Here is a 14,553-nt window from a genome sequence, read left to right on the forward strand (position 1 = left end):
CTTACTTCGACGAGTGAGCTCTTCGTGACTTAAGTTCTCAGCAGTTGGGACTCGACCAAGTCCCCAAGTAGCTAGACGACTAAGGGTAACTAAGTCGTGGAAAGTCCTTCCTGAAAAGGTGCGAACCACTTCTATCCGGTCCAAGAAAAACTTATCCAAGTGTGGACGAACGACAACTGCATCACCAAGATAAAAGGTTAGACGAGTGACAGAAAAAAAATTTTAAAGGAAAAACAGGATAAAATGGAAAGAAAAACATACCCTCAGGACGAAGACGACCTAGAGGGCTGGTAAAAGGTGGGAAGAGGGGAATACCCACATTAGCTGGGTCCCCAGCCCAATTTCTAGAAATAATAAAAAATTCTTTTTTCCAAAGCCGGTCAGACGAACTACGACCCGTTATTAAACTGTAATATGAACCTCTGGACGAGAACTGGTAGAACCCAGCAGATTTTTTATCTCTGAGGGCTTATAGCAGTAAAGGAACTCGTCCACTGTAATTGGACGGTCCCCTCCCAATGCCTCACGCCATAATACTTGCATGGCAACAATCGTCCTCCAACCATTGGGATTGAGCTAGTTAGGCCCAATACCCAACCTTTGGAAGAGGTCTCTGCAGAAAGAGTTTAGGGGAAACCTAAGGCCAGCTAAAAGATAAGAAGCATATACCCCTAAGCCAGAGGAAGGGGAACAACACCATTCTCCAACCTTGGGTAGATGAGGGTTAAGCTCTTTAGGGATTTGATATCTATCTACATGAGTTTTTAACTTAGCACCGTCTAAGGTGGATGCTACCTCTGGGGCACAACTATAGATTACATCTTCTTCGTCCTCTTCCTCGTCTTGAGGAGGACTAGACGGCTGTCTGGACGAACTAGCCCTAGATCCAGAAGCTGCCCTATGTCGTTGTTCCTGAAATTCCTCTAAGGGAATGCCAGGAACCCCAGACGAGTAATGCTCGTCTGAGGAATCACTACAGGACGAACTATCTACACTACCTTCACTCTCAGAGCCGTCCTGGTAGTCGTCTATCTCTCTCTCTAAACTAGAAGATGAAGACATGTTTGAAATGTAGAGGACTTAAAATGAGAGCCTAAAAAGAAAAAAAAAAGAAAAAAAAAAGAGGAAATACCTGATGAAACTAGGACGAGAGCTAGACGAGAATCTTGGACGAGTTGGCAGAAGAGAGAATGAGGAAAAAAGTGAGGGGCATGAAAGAGAATGCGCTATTTATAGGCCCCAGCAACAGGGTCAACGAAACAACACTCGCCACTCAGAGATTGACACGTGGCAATCCCTTTGGGAAACGAGATCGACACGACTGGCCAACCAACAGTTTCGCGACACGTGGAGTACGAAAAAGCGAAATTTTGCTAAAATCACGACAATGTCCTGGACGACCCTTCGAACAAAGGGGCAACTGATAGAGAATTGGAAAATAATCCATCTCTAGATCGTCCAAATGGATCGTCCAGAGCCTACAGCGCAGGTTGATTCAAGAGTTTATCCAGAAGAAGGAGAAACGTCCATGAATAATAGCACCACTCCATAAATTAAAGTCTCCCATGGACGACATGATCGTCCATTAGGTTCGTCCATGAGCAATCGTTAGATATCCTTGGACGACTAAACCGTCCTACACCAGACGGACGAAAGCTCAACACTTAGACTTTCGACTAAACCCGCAACAATCTCAACAAACCCTTCCCATAAGTTAACTTCCATTAGCGGTTACAGTTTTATATTCGTTAAGGTAGTTAACTCCGGAGTTGTTGGTTTCCACAAATCCTAGGGAGGTTATTGGACAAATAACCGTCCCAGGCTCCCTATATAAGGGACCGGTCTGAACCCGACAATGGTAAGATTTTCTCTCAGACATTTTTCCAAAATACTTGGAACTTCCTTCTCTACGAGACTAACTTCTCCATCGGAGGGGGTTCGACCAGTCTTCTCCGGTCTCCTCTTTGATCGCGTTTTCTTCCTTGCAGGCCATCAACCGTTTCGATAGCCCACCGAAGCCAGGCCATCCACCTTATTGATTCAGAGCGATATCAAAGGAGGCTATATAAGAGAAGGAAATCCCCATGAAGAAGGGATCGGAAATTGGAAAACAAAAAGGATATAGAAAGAGAGAGGAAGGCAATAGTCTTGGATCAGAACCAGAGGTGCACCCATCCGTCTCCTCGGACCGAGTATCCTGTGGACTTTAAGGAGATATTCTTACGTTCAAACTGCTGCATGACATACAATTAACTAACGTTCACTTCGTCCAGCTCTAGTTCTGTAGCCCGCTCTCTACAAATTCATTGTCTAGGGTTCTTTAGGCCAGAATCACTTACTTGTTGGGCTTGGGCCCCAAAGACCGACCCTATAGGCTACATACTAGTTATTATTAATTGGGATACCCTGCTCCATAGGATGCTGCAATACACATGAAAATGAAAGCTAGTTGTTGTTTTCATATATAATTAGATTCAAAATGAGTTTTCAATGATGCCGTAAATCTATGTGAACAAGCCCAAGGGAGAGGCTTTTATGAGTGTTTTCAATTTCCATTGCATACCAATTGAGTAAATAAGCACTCTCTTTTGGTCATTGTTCAATTAAAGAAAAATTGTTTTATTTGGATGCCAAGGAATGGATTTGGAAATGCTTTATGTTGGCTACATCTTTGCTTGTGTCAACCATGACTCTATTTTGTTTTATTTTTTTGGGTTTAGTTTTCTCGTGAGGACTATGTTGTAAAATTTCATAAACTTTTCCTATTCTAAAAAAAATGTGAAACAAAACAAACTAAAAGTAAACCAAAATTAATATTACAATGATATATATTGCTTAGAATTTTTTTTTTTTCCTTTTTTATAATCAAAATGAGGAGTCCAATTGGAAATTTTTATTTCAATGGATATTCGCACAATAATTTTTTTTTTAAATTGATATTCCCACAATAATTTTAAGTATTGTGTCTCATAATTTTAAACCATAGAGAAATTTTCATCTAAATTCTTACCTTATCTTGACTCTCTTATTTAACAACTAGACTATGGATTTTTGTTTTTATTTTTTTGGTCCTGTAGAAAAAAAATTAGATACAAGAATCCTTAACTCTAAACTAGCCTTTATAAGCACCTCTTAATGTAAGTTCATATAATGTATCAAATGCTTAAAGTCATATCCATAGGAATGGATTTGAAAATACTTTATGGTGGCTACATCTTTTGCTTTTGTGTCAACCAAGGTACCTTTCTTCATTTTTTTTTTTTTTTTGGTTTAGTTTTCGTGTATGGACTAAATTGTGAAATTTCATAAATTTTTCATGTTCTGGAAAAAAAGTGAAAAAAAAAAAAACCAAAATTACAATGGGAAAATATATAGGACAAAGTTTAGCTATAAAATTGGTTATAGCCTAAGGTTACAACCTTATTCAATAAAATTAATATTACTACATGTTTTAAAAATCTAACCATTGAATTGTATGTTCTTTATGCTCTTAATACACATGTCAAATTTTGTGTCAATCAGATATCATTTACTACATTATCTATAAGCTTATATTTTATGCATAATTTTAAACTACAAAAACTTGCAATTTAAATAATTTATTGATGAAATAACTATTGATCTTTAATTTTCTAAAATTTTTACAAGCATGAAGGATATAAAAAGAAGATGTAATCCAATATATCAAAATATTTTGGCGGTATCTATGACCTCTATATTTCTTTTAGCATTTATTCAATCAGTAGTTTTCATAGAAATCTCAACCATGCTACCATAATGTATATAAAAAATAAATAAAATAACATGATTAATCATTTAAATTTTTATTTAATAATAAATAACAATAAATTAATATTAAATTCTGGTCAATCACATTGATCATTAATCAATTAATCATAATTTATTTAATGAACATATTTATTAAAAAAAAAAAAAAAAAGAAGAGGTTTTACAAATAACATGCTCTATAATTTAAATCAAAATTCAAATCTACAAAGACGCATAATAAAAATAAAAAATAAAAAAATCACAACCAAGAAAGGACTTAAAATTTTAAGCTAGCGGGAGCCGGAGTATAAAGAAAATAAAAAATAAAAAACTTCAAATAGGCATCCATATAGTATTAAAAAATTATAGATATACAAAATCGTTATTTTTAAATACATTAAGATATAGTCATTTACTAACAAAGACAAAGACAAAAACAAAATAATGTTTTTTTTTTTTTTTTTTGGGTTAAAGTTAGAGCATTCACAGTGGTGGTGCTAAAAATTTTAGCTTTTAGCACCTCAAAAAGCTACTTTATTTATTTTACCACCTCACTTTACAATAGATTCGATATCAAATATTCTATTTTTTTATCACTTCATTTAAAATAATATAAACAATTCATTAAAATAATAAATAAAGAAAGAGAATTTGAGTTTTTCAATTGAAGGAAGAGATATAATCTTAATAAAATATTGTGTGGGGATAGGAGGTCCTAGCAGGCATGTTGGGCTATGGGCCATGCCCTAGGACGAGCAGAAGCTTGAGGATGGTCAATGGGATTGTTAGGCCTAGATCAATGGGTTGACGACAAAGGAAAAGAATAATGGGTCAGTTCTAATTTTCGAGGAGTTGGGCCACCTCGGGAGGGCTTTAGGGAGGTAACCGTTATGGAAGGATAAGCTTCAAAGAAAGTAGCAGAAAACTCAGTCAACCCTAAAAGACGAAATATCTGGGAAAAAGGTTGCCACCACCACATTAAATGCACTGCATCAAATGAACTAATCGTATTTATGGAGAAATGATACTTGAACAGTGGTAACTCAACTAATAGCTACCTACAAAGCTTCCAGGAGGTCTTGATGTGACAAGCATCCAAGGGATTTTCCACTAAACCAACAGGTGGAAGGCTGGGATGAAGTGGAGCAGAACTATATAAGGAAGTGATCACCATGAAATGGGGAGGATCTAAAAAAAAAGGAAAAACAAAAGGAGAACATAGTGTATTCACATAAACTTAGGTTGAATATAAGAACATCTCACCCCCGGACTTGACTGAGGAGAGTTATTTCTATTAATCTGTGTCTTTAATCTTACTGTCTTGAGTCCTATCAATTGTGGTCCACTTTTCTTGTAGAGTTGTTCCTTGGATCGACCCATTCTCTTACAAATACATTGTTTTGGGCTTAGTGGGCCATTGTCCATTGTTCTTGGTGGGCTTGAGTTCATTTCACGTCCCTACAATTGGTGCCATCTGTGGGAAACAGGGAAGCATTTACAGTTTTAACCAGCCATGGTGGGTTCAAGACTAAACAGAGAAGAATCTGTGGGATCACAACGTCAAGATCAGTTTGTTAATCTTGAAAGAAGGAGAGATCATGAGTTTAACAGGACTCCTAATGTACATACAACTCATACTAGCAAGAGTCACTCTAGAATTGGAAGCCATGTCTCACATGGGGAGGAAACTTGGAACCTTAGATTCGAGATAGACCATTTGCACAGAAAACTACATCGTAAACAATGAGAGGCATCCCCTTTTAGCTCTGGAACTGATTCAAGTGGAGATATCAGTTACAGACCAAGGTCTAGAACACCCCTTAGTGAATCTTTTTCTCTATCTTCACAGTTGGATAGGGAGGAGCGATATCACAAGAAGAAGGATAAAAGCCCGACCCCTAGGAGCATGGGGAATGACATGATGAGTAAAGCTTTTCATCAAATTTCCAAATCACCATTTACATGCAAAATTGATAAGGCTAAACTCCTTTGCTAGTTTACACAGCCCACTTTTACTATTTATAATGGGAGGATCGACCTAGTGGAGCATTTCAGTCATTTCAATCAGAGGATGGTTGTTCACTCTAGGAATGAAGCTTTGATGTGCAGGGTTTTTCCCTCTAGCTTGGGACTTGTTGCAATGAGGTGGTTTGATGAGCTGGATGAGGGCTCAATTAACTCTTTTGATGAGCTCATTAAGGCTTTTAGGGCCTGATTTGTTACATGTAGTAGGGTTCCTCGTCCTTTAGATTCCTTGTTATCTATGGTAATGAGAAAGGATGATACCCTGAAAATTTACTCGAATAGTAACTGGGAAATGTTTAATGAGATAGATGGAGATTTTGAAGACGTAGCAATAAGGTCATTTAAAGTTGGCCTCCCTACTGAACATGATTTGAGAAAGTCCTTAACAATGAAACCTACGCGAAGCATGTGCCAACTTATGGATTAGTGATGAGCACAAACGGGTCAAGAAGGATTAGCAACAAGGGAAGGGGAAGGCAAAGATTGCTCCTCCTGATTGAAGAGATTTCAAGTCGGAGAGGTATAGTAACAACTGACCCAAGAGGGATGTTGCTAGACATACTGGGCATCCTAGTACACAGGTGGTTAGTATGGTGTTCAAGGAGCTTGTTCATCAGATCCTTGAGAAGATAAAAGCTGAGCCATACTTCAAATGGCCAAACAAAATGGGAGGTGACCCCGCGAAGCGTAAGCAAGGTCTTTATTTTCAGTATCACCAAGATCGTGGGCACACTACCAAGGATTGTAGAACTTTTCGTGACTACTTAGAGCAATTGGTCAAGGTGGGGAAGCTAAGACAGTTTATGCATCAGCCCTTTAGGTTGGGAAGTCAGGTTGTGTCGGCATACCAGAGGGAGTCTGTCTCGAGACCATCCCTAGGAACAATTTGTGTTATTCTTGCAACCCCAGGTTGGATTAGGGGATGCCCTTCTGGGGTTATGTCCATAGCAAGACCAAATACCAAGGACTTGGTCCCTGAGTCTAAACGAAGGAGGTTGGAAGTTCGACCAACTTTGAGCTTTTTTGATGAACACAAGGTTGGAACTTATCAACGGCATGATGATGCCCTAGTAGTAACCCTTCGAATTGGAGGGTACAATGTAAGAAGGGTCCTGGTAGACCAAGGCAGTGGGGCAAAAATCATGTATCCCAACCTGTACAATGGACTTAATTTGAAACCCGAGGACTTAGTTATGATTCCCTTTTGGTGGGATTTGATGGGAAGATGGTCATCTTGAAAGGCTTGATCAAATTTCTTGTTCAGATAGGATCTGAAGTGGTCAAAGTAAGTTTTATTGTGGTGGACGCCTATTCACCTTATACTGCCATCCTAGCAAGACCATGGCTCCATGCCATGGGGACTATGTCTTCGACTTTGATTTGAAGGTGAAGTACCCTTCCAGGGGGCAGGTCAGGGAGCTGATTGGAAGTCAGGCCATGGCAAGGCAATGCTTGATCTCTACTATCAAACATCAGTCCGAGGCCTTGGCTACCCAAGAGGAGACCTTGTAGCAATTAGCAGAAGTAATTGAACCCCCAGATATTGGGGATGTGGGAGTAATGTGTGAAGAGCTTGAGATTGATGCTAAAAAGTATTTTCAAGTTGGGGTTCAATTGCCTCCTCTGAAGAAAGAGAAGTTATTGGTTTTCCTTAGAAAGAATGTCAATGTTTTTGCTTGGAGTGCATATGAAGCTTTCGGGGTGGATCCTAATTTCATTTGTCATCATATGAATGTGAATCAACAATTGTCCCTAAGAAGCAACCACCTCGACGCTCCTCAAAAGAGTAAGCCGAGGCTGTTAAGAAGGAAGTAGGTAAACTTAGGCGTGCGGGGGCAATCAAGGAGGTGTTCTATCCAGAATGGCTGGCTAATACAGTTGTGGTGAAGAAGAAGTCAGGGAAGTGGAGAGTATGTGTGGATTTTACTAATTTAAACAAGGCTTGCCCTAAGGACCCCTTTCCGATTCCTTGGATTGACTAGTTGGTTGATGCTACGGTCGGCCATCCTCGAATAAGCTTTTTGGATGCCTTCCAGAGATATCATCAGATACCATTAGCTTTGGTCGACTAAGAGAAGACTACCTTCTTGACCCCTACTGGAAATTATCACTACCGAGTAATGCCTTTTGGGTTGAAGAATGCTGGGTTTACCTACCAAAGGATGGTGACCAGAATGTTTGAGTCTCAACTTGAAAAAAATGTAGAAGCGTATATTGTCGACATGGTCATGAAGAGTAAAGTAGTAACTAAGCCTTTAAGTGATCTATGGAATGTGTTTGAAATATTGAGGAAACATAAGTTGCGTCTTAATGCCTTGAAGTGTTCCTTTGGTGTCAATTTTGGCAAATTTTTGGGATATATGATCACGCATCAGGGGATAGAGGTTAATCCTAATCAAATTAGGGCAATAAGTGACTTACAACCTCTTTGGAATCCTAAGGAAGTACAAAGGTTGATTGGAATGACTGCTACTCTAAACAAGTTTATTTCTCGGTCTGCAGATAGATGTAAACCATTTTTTCAGCTCCTTCACAAGTGGAAGGGATTCGAGTGGACTGAAGAGAGTAACCTTGCATTTGAGGAGTTGAAAGAGTCTCGACCACCTATTCTTTCCAGGCTGGAAAAGGAGGAAGTCTTTTTTACTTATATTGCAGTTACATGTCATGCCGTAAGTTTAGTTTTAGTAAAATTGGAGGCTGGAGTACAGAAACTGCTCTATTATGTGAGTAATTCTTTGTAGGAGGCAGAGATCCATTACTTGCCACTGGAGAAAGCCATCTTGGCCATAGTACACGCTATAAAGAAGCTCCCTCATTATTTCCAGGCGCATACCATTATGGTCCTTACTCAACTCCCTCAGTAGTTATTACTTCGGAGATCTGATTATATGGGAAGAATTACCAAGTGGAGAACGATCTTGGGAGAATTTGACATAAAGTATATGCCTTGTACAACTATCAAAGGATAGGTGCTTGCAAACTTAATGGCAAAGTTCACTGAATACCCAAGAGTGGTTGTTGTCGAAGAGAAAGAATCTGTAGGGGTGCAGGTCACAACAGTTGCTGTCCTTGGCCAGCTAACATGGAAGCTTTATGTTGACGGGGCGGCTAACCAAAGAGGGTCTAGAGTGGGAATAGTGTTAGTATCCCTAGAGAGGATTACTATTGAGAAATCTTTGAGGTTGGGTTTTTTAGTCACTAACAATGAGGTCAAGTATGAAGCCTTGTTAACTGGGGTGGCTATAGTGAAGAAACTGGAAGGTAAAGCTGTCGAGATTTTCTCGAACTTAAGGTTGATCGTTGGACAAGTTAATGTTGAGTTGGAAGCTAGGGATCATAGGATTCAGGGGTATCTCAATAAGGCTCGACAGCTATAATCTGGTTTTGAATCTTTCTCTTTACAGCAAATCCCGAGGAGTAAGAATACATATGTAGACTCTCTGGCAACTTTAGCAACTTCTTTAGAGCAAGACCTTCCTCAGGTCATCCTTGTCGAGGATTTATTAATGCCTGCTGAGCTGGGACTGATGAGGGTTGGAATGCACCAGATAAGGGTTGGTCCGAGTTGGATGGACTCTATAGTTATGTTCTTGAAGGATGGACCATTGCCCAAGGATAAGGGAGAGGCAGAAAAAATACAAAGAAAAGTTTCCCATTTTTGGTTGTTTGAGGAGCAAAAATTGTGTAAGTGCTCTTTTTCAAGGCCACACTTACTTTGCGTTCATCCTAAGGCAGTGGAGCCATTACTAGAGGAACTGCATGAAAGGGTCTATGGTAGTCATATAGGAGGAAGGTTGTTATCACATAGGGCCCTTACTTAGGGTTATTGTTGGCCAAGTATGCTGAAAGAAGCTCAAGATTATGTTAGGAAGTGCGATTAGTGCCAGAGGTTTGCCCCAAACATTCATTAGCCTTGGACATGCTAAATCCTTTCTCTAGTCCATGGCCGTTTGCATAGTGGGGCTTGGACATCGTGGGGCCATTCCCAAAGGCAGTGGGAAATCGAAGATGGCTCCTCGTAGGGATAGATTACTTCACAAAGTGGGTTGAGGTTAAGCCGTTGTCCAATATCAATGATGTTGATGCAAAAAAGTTTGTGTGAAAGAATATTGTTACCAGATTTGGGATTCCCTATACTCTTATCTTAGATAATGGGCTCCAGTTTGATAGCAAGGTTTTTAGGAGGTACTATGGTGAGCTAAGCATCAGGAATAGATACTTAACCCCGGCCTATCTGTAAGGGAACGGTCAGGCTAAGGCAGTGAATAAGATCATAGTTAACGGTTTGAAAAAGAGGTTAGATAAAGCTAAAGGCAAGTGGGTTAATGAACTCCTGCATGTTCTTTGGACATATTGAACTACCTTTTGCCAGTCAACTGGGGAAACCCCGTTTTCCATGACCTATGGTTTTGAGGTAGTAATCCCTTTGAAGACAGGATTTCCAACATTAAGAACGAGTTTATTCGTTCCAGGAAAAAAATGATTAGTTATTCCAAGAGAGTTTGGATTTAGTCGATGAATGGAGGGAAGTGGCCATGGTCCAGTTGGTGCATTATCAGCAAAAGCTTAAACAGGGGTACAACATGGGAGTGAAGGTTAAACCGTTGGCACTAGGAGATTTGGTGTTGAGAAAAGTGGTTGGAATTGCAAGGAACTAGTTGTGGAAAAACTGGGACCTAACTGGGAAAGGTCATATCGCATCATCTCGGTAGCTGGTATAGGTGCTTATTTTTTGGAAGACTTGGATGAAAATGTTGTACCACGTCCTTGGAATGTAAATAACCTTCGAAGGTATTGTTATTAATGAAAGCCAGTGTTGCCATCTTTTGTTTTAATTATTATTGTTAATAATGCTTTTTATTTGACTAAGTGTTAAACAAAACATCGATCATGCCTAGTTCCTCGGATCACATGCCTTGGGTAAATTAATGCTTTTTATTTGTTTAAGTGTTAAACAGAACCTCGATTATGTCTGGTTCCTCGAATCACATGCCCTGGGTAAATTAATACTTTTTTTGTTTTGGTTTAAGTGTTAAATAGGACATCGGTCATGTTTGGTTCCTCAGACTGCATGCCTTGGGTAAATTAATGTTTTTTATCTACTAAATGCTAAATAGAACCTCGGTCATATCTGGTTCCTCAGACCACATACCTTAGGTAAATTAAGGTTGAACAAGCCCTCAACTATTTTTGGTTCTTCAGACCCAAGGCTTAGGTAATTTAAGGTTGGGAACAGTTTAATCGTTATCTTGCATTATGGACTTGGAGAAGGTCAATGTTTTAATTCTATAAACCTTTGTATTTTCAGTAAATCAGATCATGTTTTGCCTTGATAGGTTATATTCTTAAGTATAAAAAAAATATATAGCAATATACACTTAGAATGAATTGAAACTTTTCATTGAAGTTTTTCATTAATGTGAATGGAATACATGAGTAGACTGCATGATTTAAACATAAAAATAGGAAAAAAAAAAAAAAAAAAAAGCCACCCACACACGCACACACACAAAAACATAAGTAAAATGAAGAAGCGTTATCCTAAGTGTTAGCTGATGAAGGAGGGTCGGTGTTGGATGTTGGTGGTAGATTGGAGTGCTTAATCTCTTTTCCTTGGCTGGTTTCAAGGTGACGCCAGTGTTATCAACATCAGCAGGCTTTGTGGTTGGAGGAGCTTAGGGAGCAGTGGTGACCTAGGGGATTGGTTGTGTTGCTACTCGTAGGGTTAAAGGGTAGAAGATGTTCTCAGTCTTCCTCAGATCCAAGGAAACATCCACCCAGGCCAGGTTCAGCGCCTTGGCCCACACTTGAAGGTAGTAACCCCGGCAAACTCCTGTGACTTGGGCCCTCAGAACATCTTTCGTCTCTTTCACCCCAATGTCATAGCCAAATTGCTCAACCTAAGCAAGAGCTTCCTCTTTCTTCTCTAATTCTTTTTTCTGAGCTTTAATTTTCTCTCGAGCAATTGCCAATTGCTCCTCGGCACTGCAGAGTTGCTGGCGTTGATCCTTAGCTTGTCTCTCGGCGCCGACTAGAGTAGCTTCGACACTCTTTCTCTCTCCATCTTCCTCGATCAACTTTGTGCCGAGGTCTTTAATCTTCTTTTCCGCAATGGCCAGAGGCTTGATAGCAGATACCCAACATGCCTCCTCATCTTTTAGTTGAGAGTAGGAATGATCCACCCATTCTTTAGCAATGTTAGTTGTTTGGATTGCCTAAAAGGAAGTAACAATATGAGGAATGGCAAATAAGTCAAATGTTTTTTTTTTTTTTAAATAATAAGAAAAGGTTTTTCTAAGTAAAAAAAAAAAAAAAGATTGGAGTTCACACCATGGCCAAGTCACTCTTTAAGGTTAGAAAAACCTCAAGCTTTTTTAAGGTCCTCAGGTCGGCCATGTCCTGGGGAAGGAGCAGAGGTTGTTCGAAGGCGTCGTCAGCCACATAGTCGCTTTCCCTTTTGGAAAATCCCTAATGGAGGAGTCCAATGGGAGTGGGGCTCCGTCCAGCTTGAGCATTGGGTTCCAAATCGAAACCTTAGGGCAACGGTTAGATACCATCTTCGTACTTGAAACCTCCATTGTGTTTTTTCTTTGTGCCCCTTTAGCAATTTTTGTCCCCCTCTGGGACTCAAGGTCTTTGGAAGGAGTGAGTTTGCCCTCTTCAGACACTTCCTTACCCTTCTTTTCCCTTTTCCTTTTCTTTTCTAGTTGTTCAGCAAGGGAAGTACTGGTAGGAAAGGGAGTTAGGGGCCGAGGTTGGACAAACACCTCAGGTGTGGACCCTCCCGCATGTGACTCTAGTAGCTTGAGGAGGCTGGTATTCTTTTTGCGTTGGAGTACCATAGCTTTTGGTATATTAGTCGGCTCTTGGTTGCTGCTGATTTGAACTGAGGGTAAAGGCCTGGGAGTAGTGCCTGAAGATTCTATAGGGTCTGGTTGGTCAAAGACTTTAAAGTCCTCTTCTAAATCTATCACTGCAAATACTCTGACCGTTTCTTCTTCATGTGTTGAGTTAGAAGAAACCACTTCCTCTACGGCAGTACGTTGGTCGAGCAGCTCCATTTGATGAGTTCCTTTAGGGGGAGGTTCGATGAGGAATCCTGATATTGCAACATCTATCAAATGTAGCCGAGGATCTTTAGTTTTAATAACGTTCTTGGGTGATTGAAAGCTAGACGAAATAGGCTTGTATTCGAGGATGATGTGGGTAGCACGCAGTTGACCGTCCTTGTGAAGGAAGATCTCAAACCAAAGAATTTTGTTGAGATCTGGTTCGTTAACTAAATTGAAGTTGGGAGCTGTAAAGTTCTTATTTGCAGAAACCAAAAATAAGAGTATGATTAGAAAAGGAGAAGGAAAAGGCATCCAGTAACTAGGAAGAAAAAGGATTATGAAATTAAAATTTTCGCTATTGGAAGAGGAAAGAATAAGGTTCTTAAGCCTAGAACACCCCCTGCGTTGGACAATGTAAGCCATCGTGCCATTCACCTAAGATGATCAAGAAATCCTGATCCAAGCCCTTGTTAGATTCGGGGAGGCACGAAATTAGTCTGATCGAGGGAACCTTAGTTTTGAGGTAATACTTGGTGTCTTTAAGATATTGGCAGTTATATACCTAGTTAACGTTGTGATGGGAAAGGTTTACCCCCATCTTCTGGTTAAGGGCATCAACGCTACCTAGTATCCTAAACAAATTTGGGGAACATTGGGTCAGGCAGAGTCTGTGGGCAATTAAAAAATCCCTATTTACTCTCCCTATAAGGATTTGCATTCTCCCCTAATCATAGGGATTACCATAGCCCTTTCTGGCCTAAGAGCATTCCAATCCCCTAAAAGGCAATGTTGTATGTTAACCCCAGGTGGTATATTGTATCGAGTTTTAAAGGCTTCTATACCCTCGAGAGTATCTACCAAACTTGCAAACCTACCCATCTAGGAAGTAAAAGAAAGCTATTAAAGAATTGTAGGCCGAGGAAGGAAAGGATCCTAAAGTTAGTATATAAACTAAATGGTACTTACGGAGGAGTATGTAAGGAGCACCTCAGACTGCTTCTTTGAGAGACTGAAGATTTGGGAAATGGAGAAAATAGACCCCCCGCATCCTTTATATAGGGAGACAAGATGAGCAGGAATGTTTCCACTCGAAATCCCATGGAAAATCCCTACCATACGATCTTCATTGCGTCATAGAACGTGGGGGACAAAGACCTATGCGAAGCAATAAATGGTGTCTCGTGAATGCCGAAACGTCAGGAGCATGCTTAGAGTAGGTGAAAAGATGTTACCAAGTGAGAACACTCTTGAAGTGTGCCAAGCCTTGGGGCAGAAATCAAAACCCCACTTTCATCGGTAGAGAAAGAGATGAAGTTTTGAGGGGCTATTATGGGGATAGGAGGTTCGAGCAGGCATGTTGGGCTATAGGCCATGCCCAAGGACGAGTAGAAGCCCGAGGATGGTTAATGGGATTGTTGGGCCTAGATCAATGGGCCGAGGACAAAGGAAAAGAATAGTGGGTTAGCTTTAATTCCTGAGGAGTTGGGCCACCTCGAGAGGGCTTCAGGGAGGTAACCGTTATGGAAGAATAAGCTTCAAGGAAAGTAGCAGAAAACTCAATCAACCTTAGAAGACAAAATATTTGGGAAGAATGCTGCCACTACCACATTAAATGCAATTCACCAAATGAACTGGCCGCATTTATGGAGAAATGACACCTGAATAGTGGCAACTCAACTTATAGCTACCTACAAAGCTTCTAGGAGAT

The 14,553-nt window shown here is 40.1% G+C and overlaps 1 protein-coding gene across 1 annotated transcript; it reads left to right on the plus strand.

Moving 5' to 3' along the window:
* Positions 1–6,383: 6,383 nt before the first annotated feature.
* Positions 6,384–7,031, plus strand: LOC115985616. Its single transcript, XM_031108543.1, has one exon. It carries the CDS (start codon positions 6,384–6,386, stop codon positions 7,029–7,031), a length of 648 nt encoding a protein of 215 aa, XP_030964403.1.
* Positions 7,032–14,553: the final 7,522 nt, after the last annotated feature.

The sequence above is a fragment of the Quercus lobata genome, chromosome 4, assembly GCF_001633185.2.
Source record: "Quercus lobata isolate SW786 chromosome 4, ValleyOak3.0 Primary Assembly, whole genome shotgun sequence".
NCBI classification, from domain to species: Eukaryota; Viridiplantae; Streptophyta; class Magnoliopsida; order Fagales; family Fagaceae; genus Quercus; species Quercus lobata.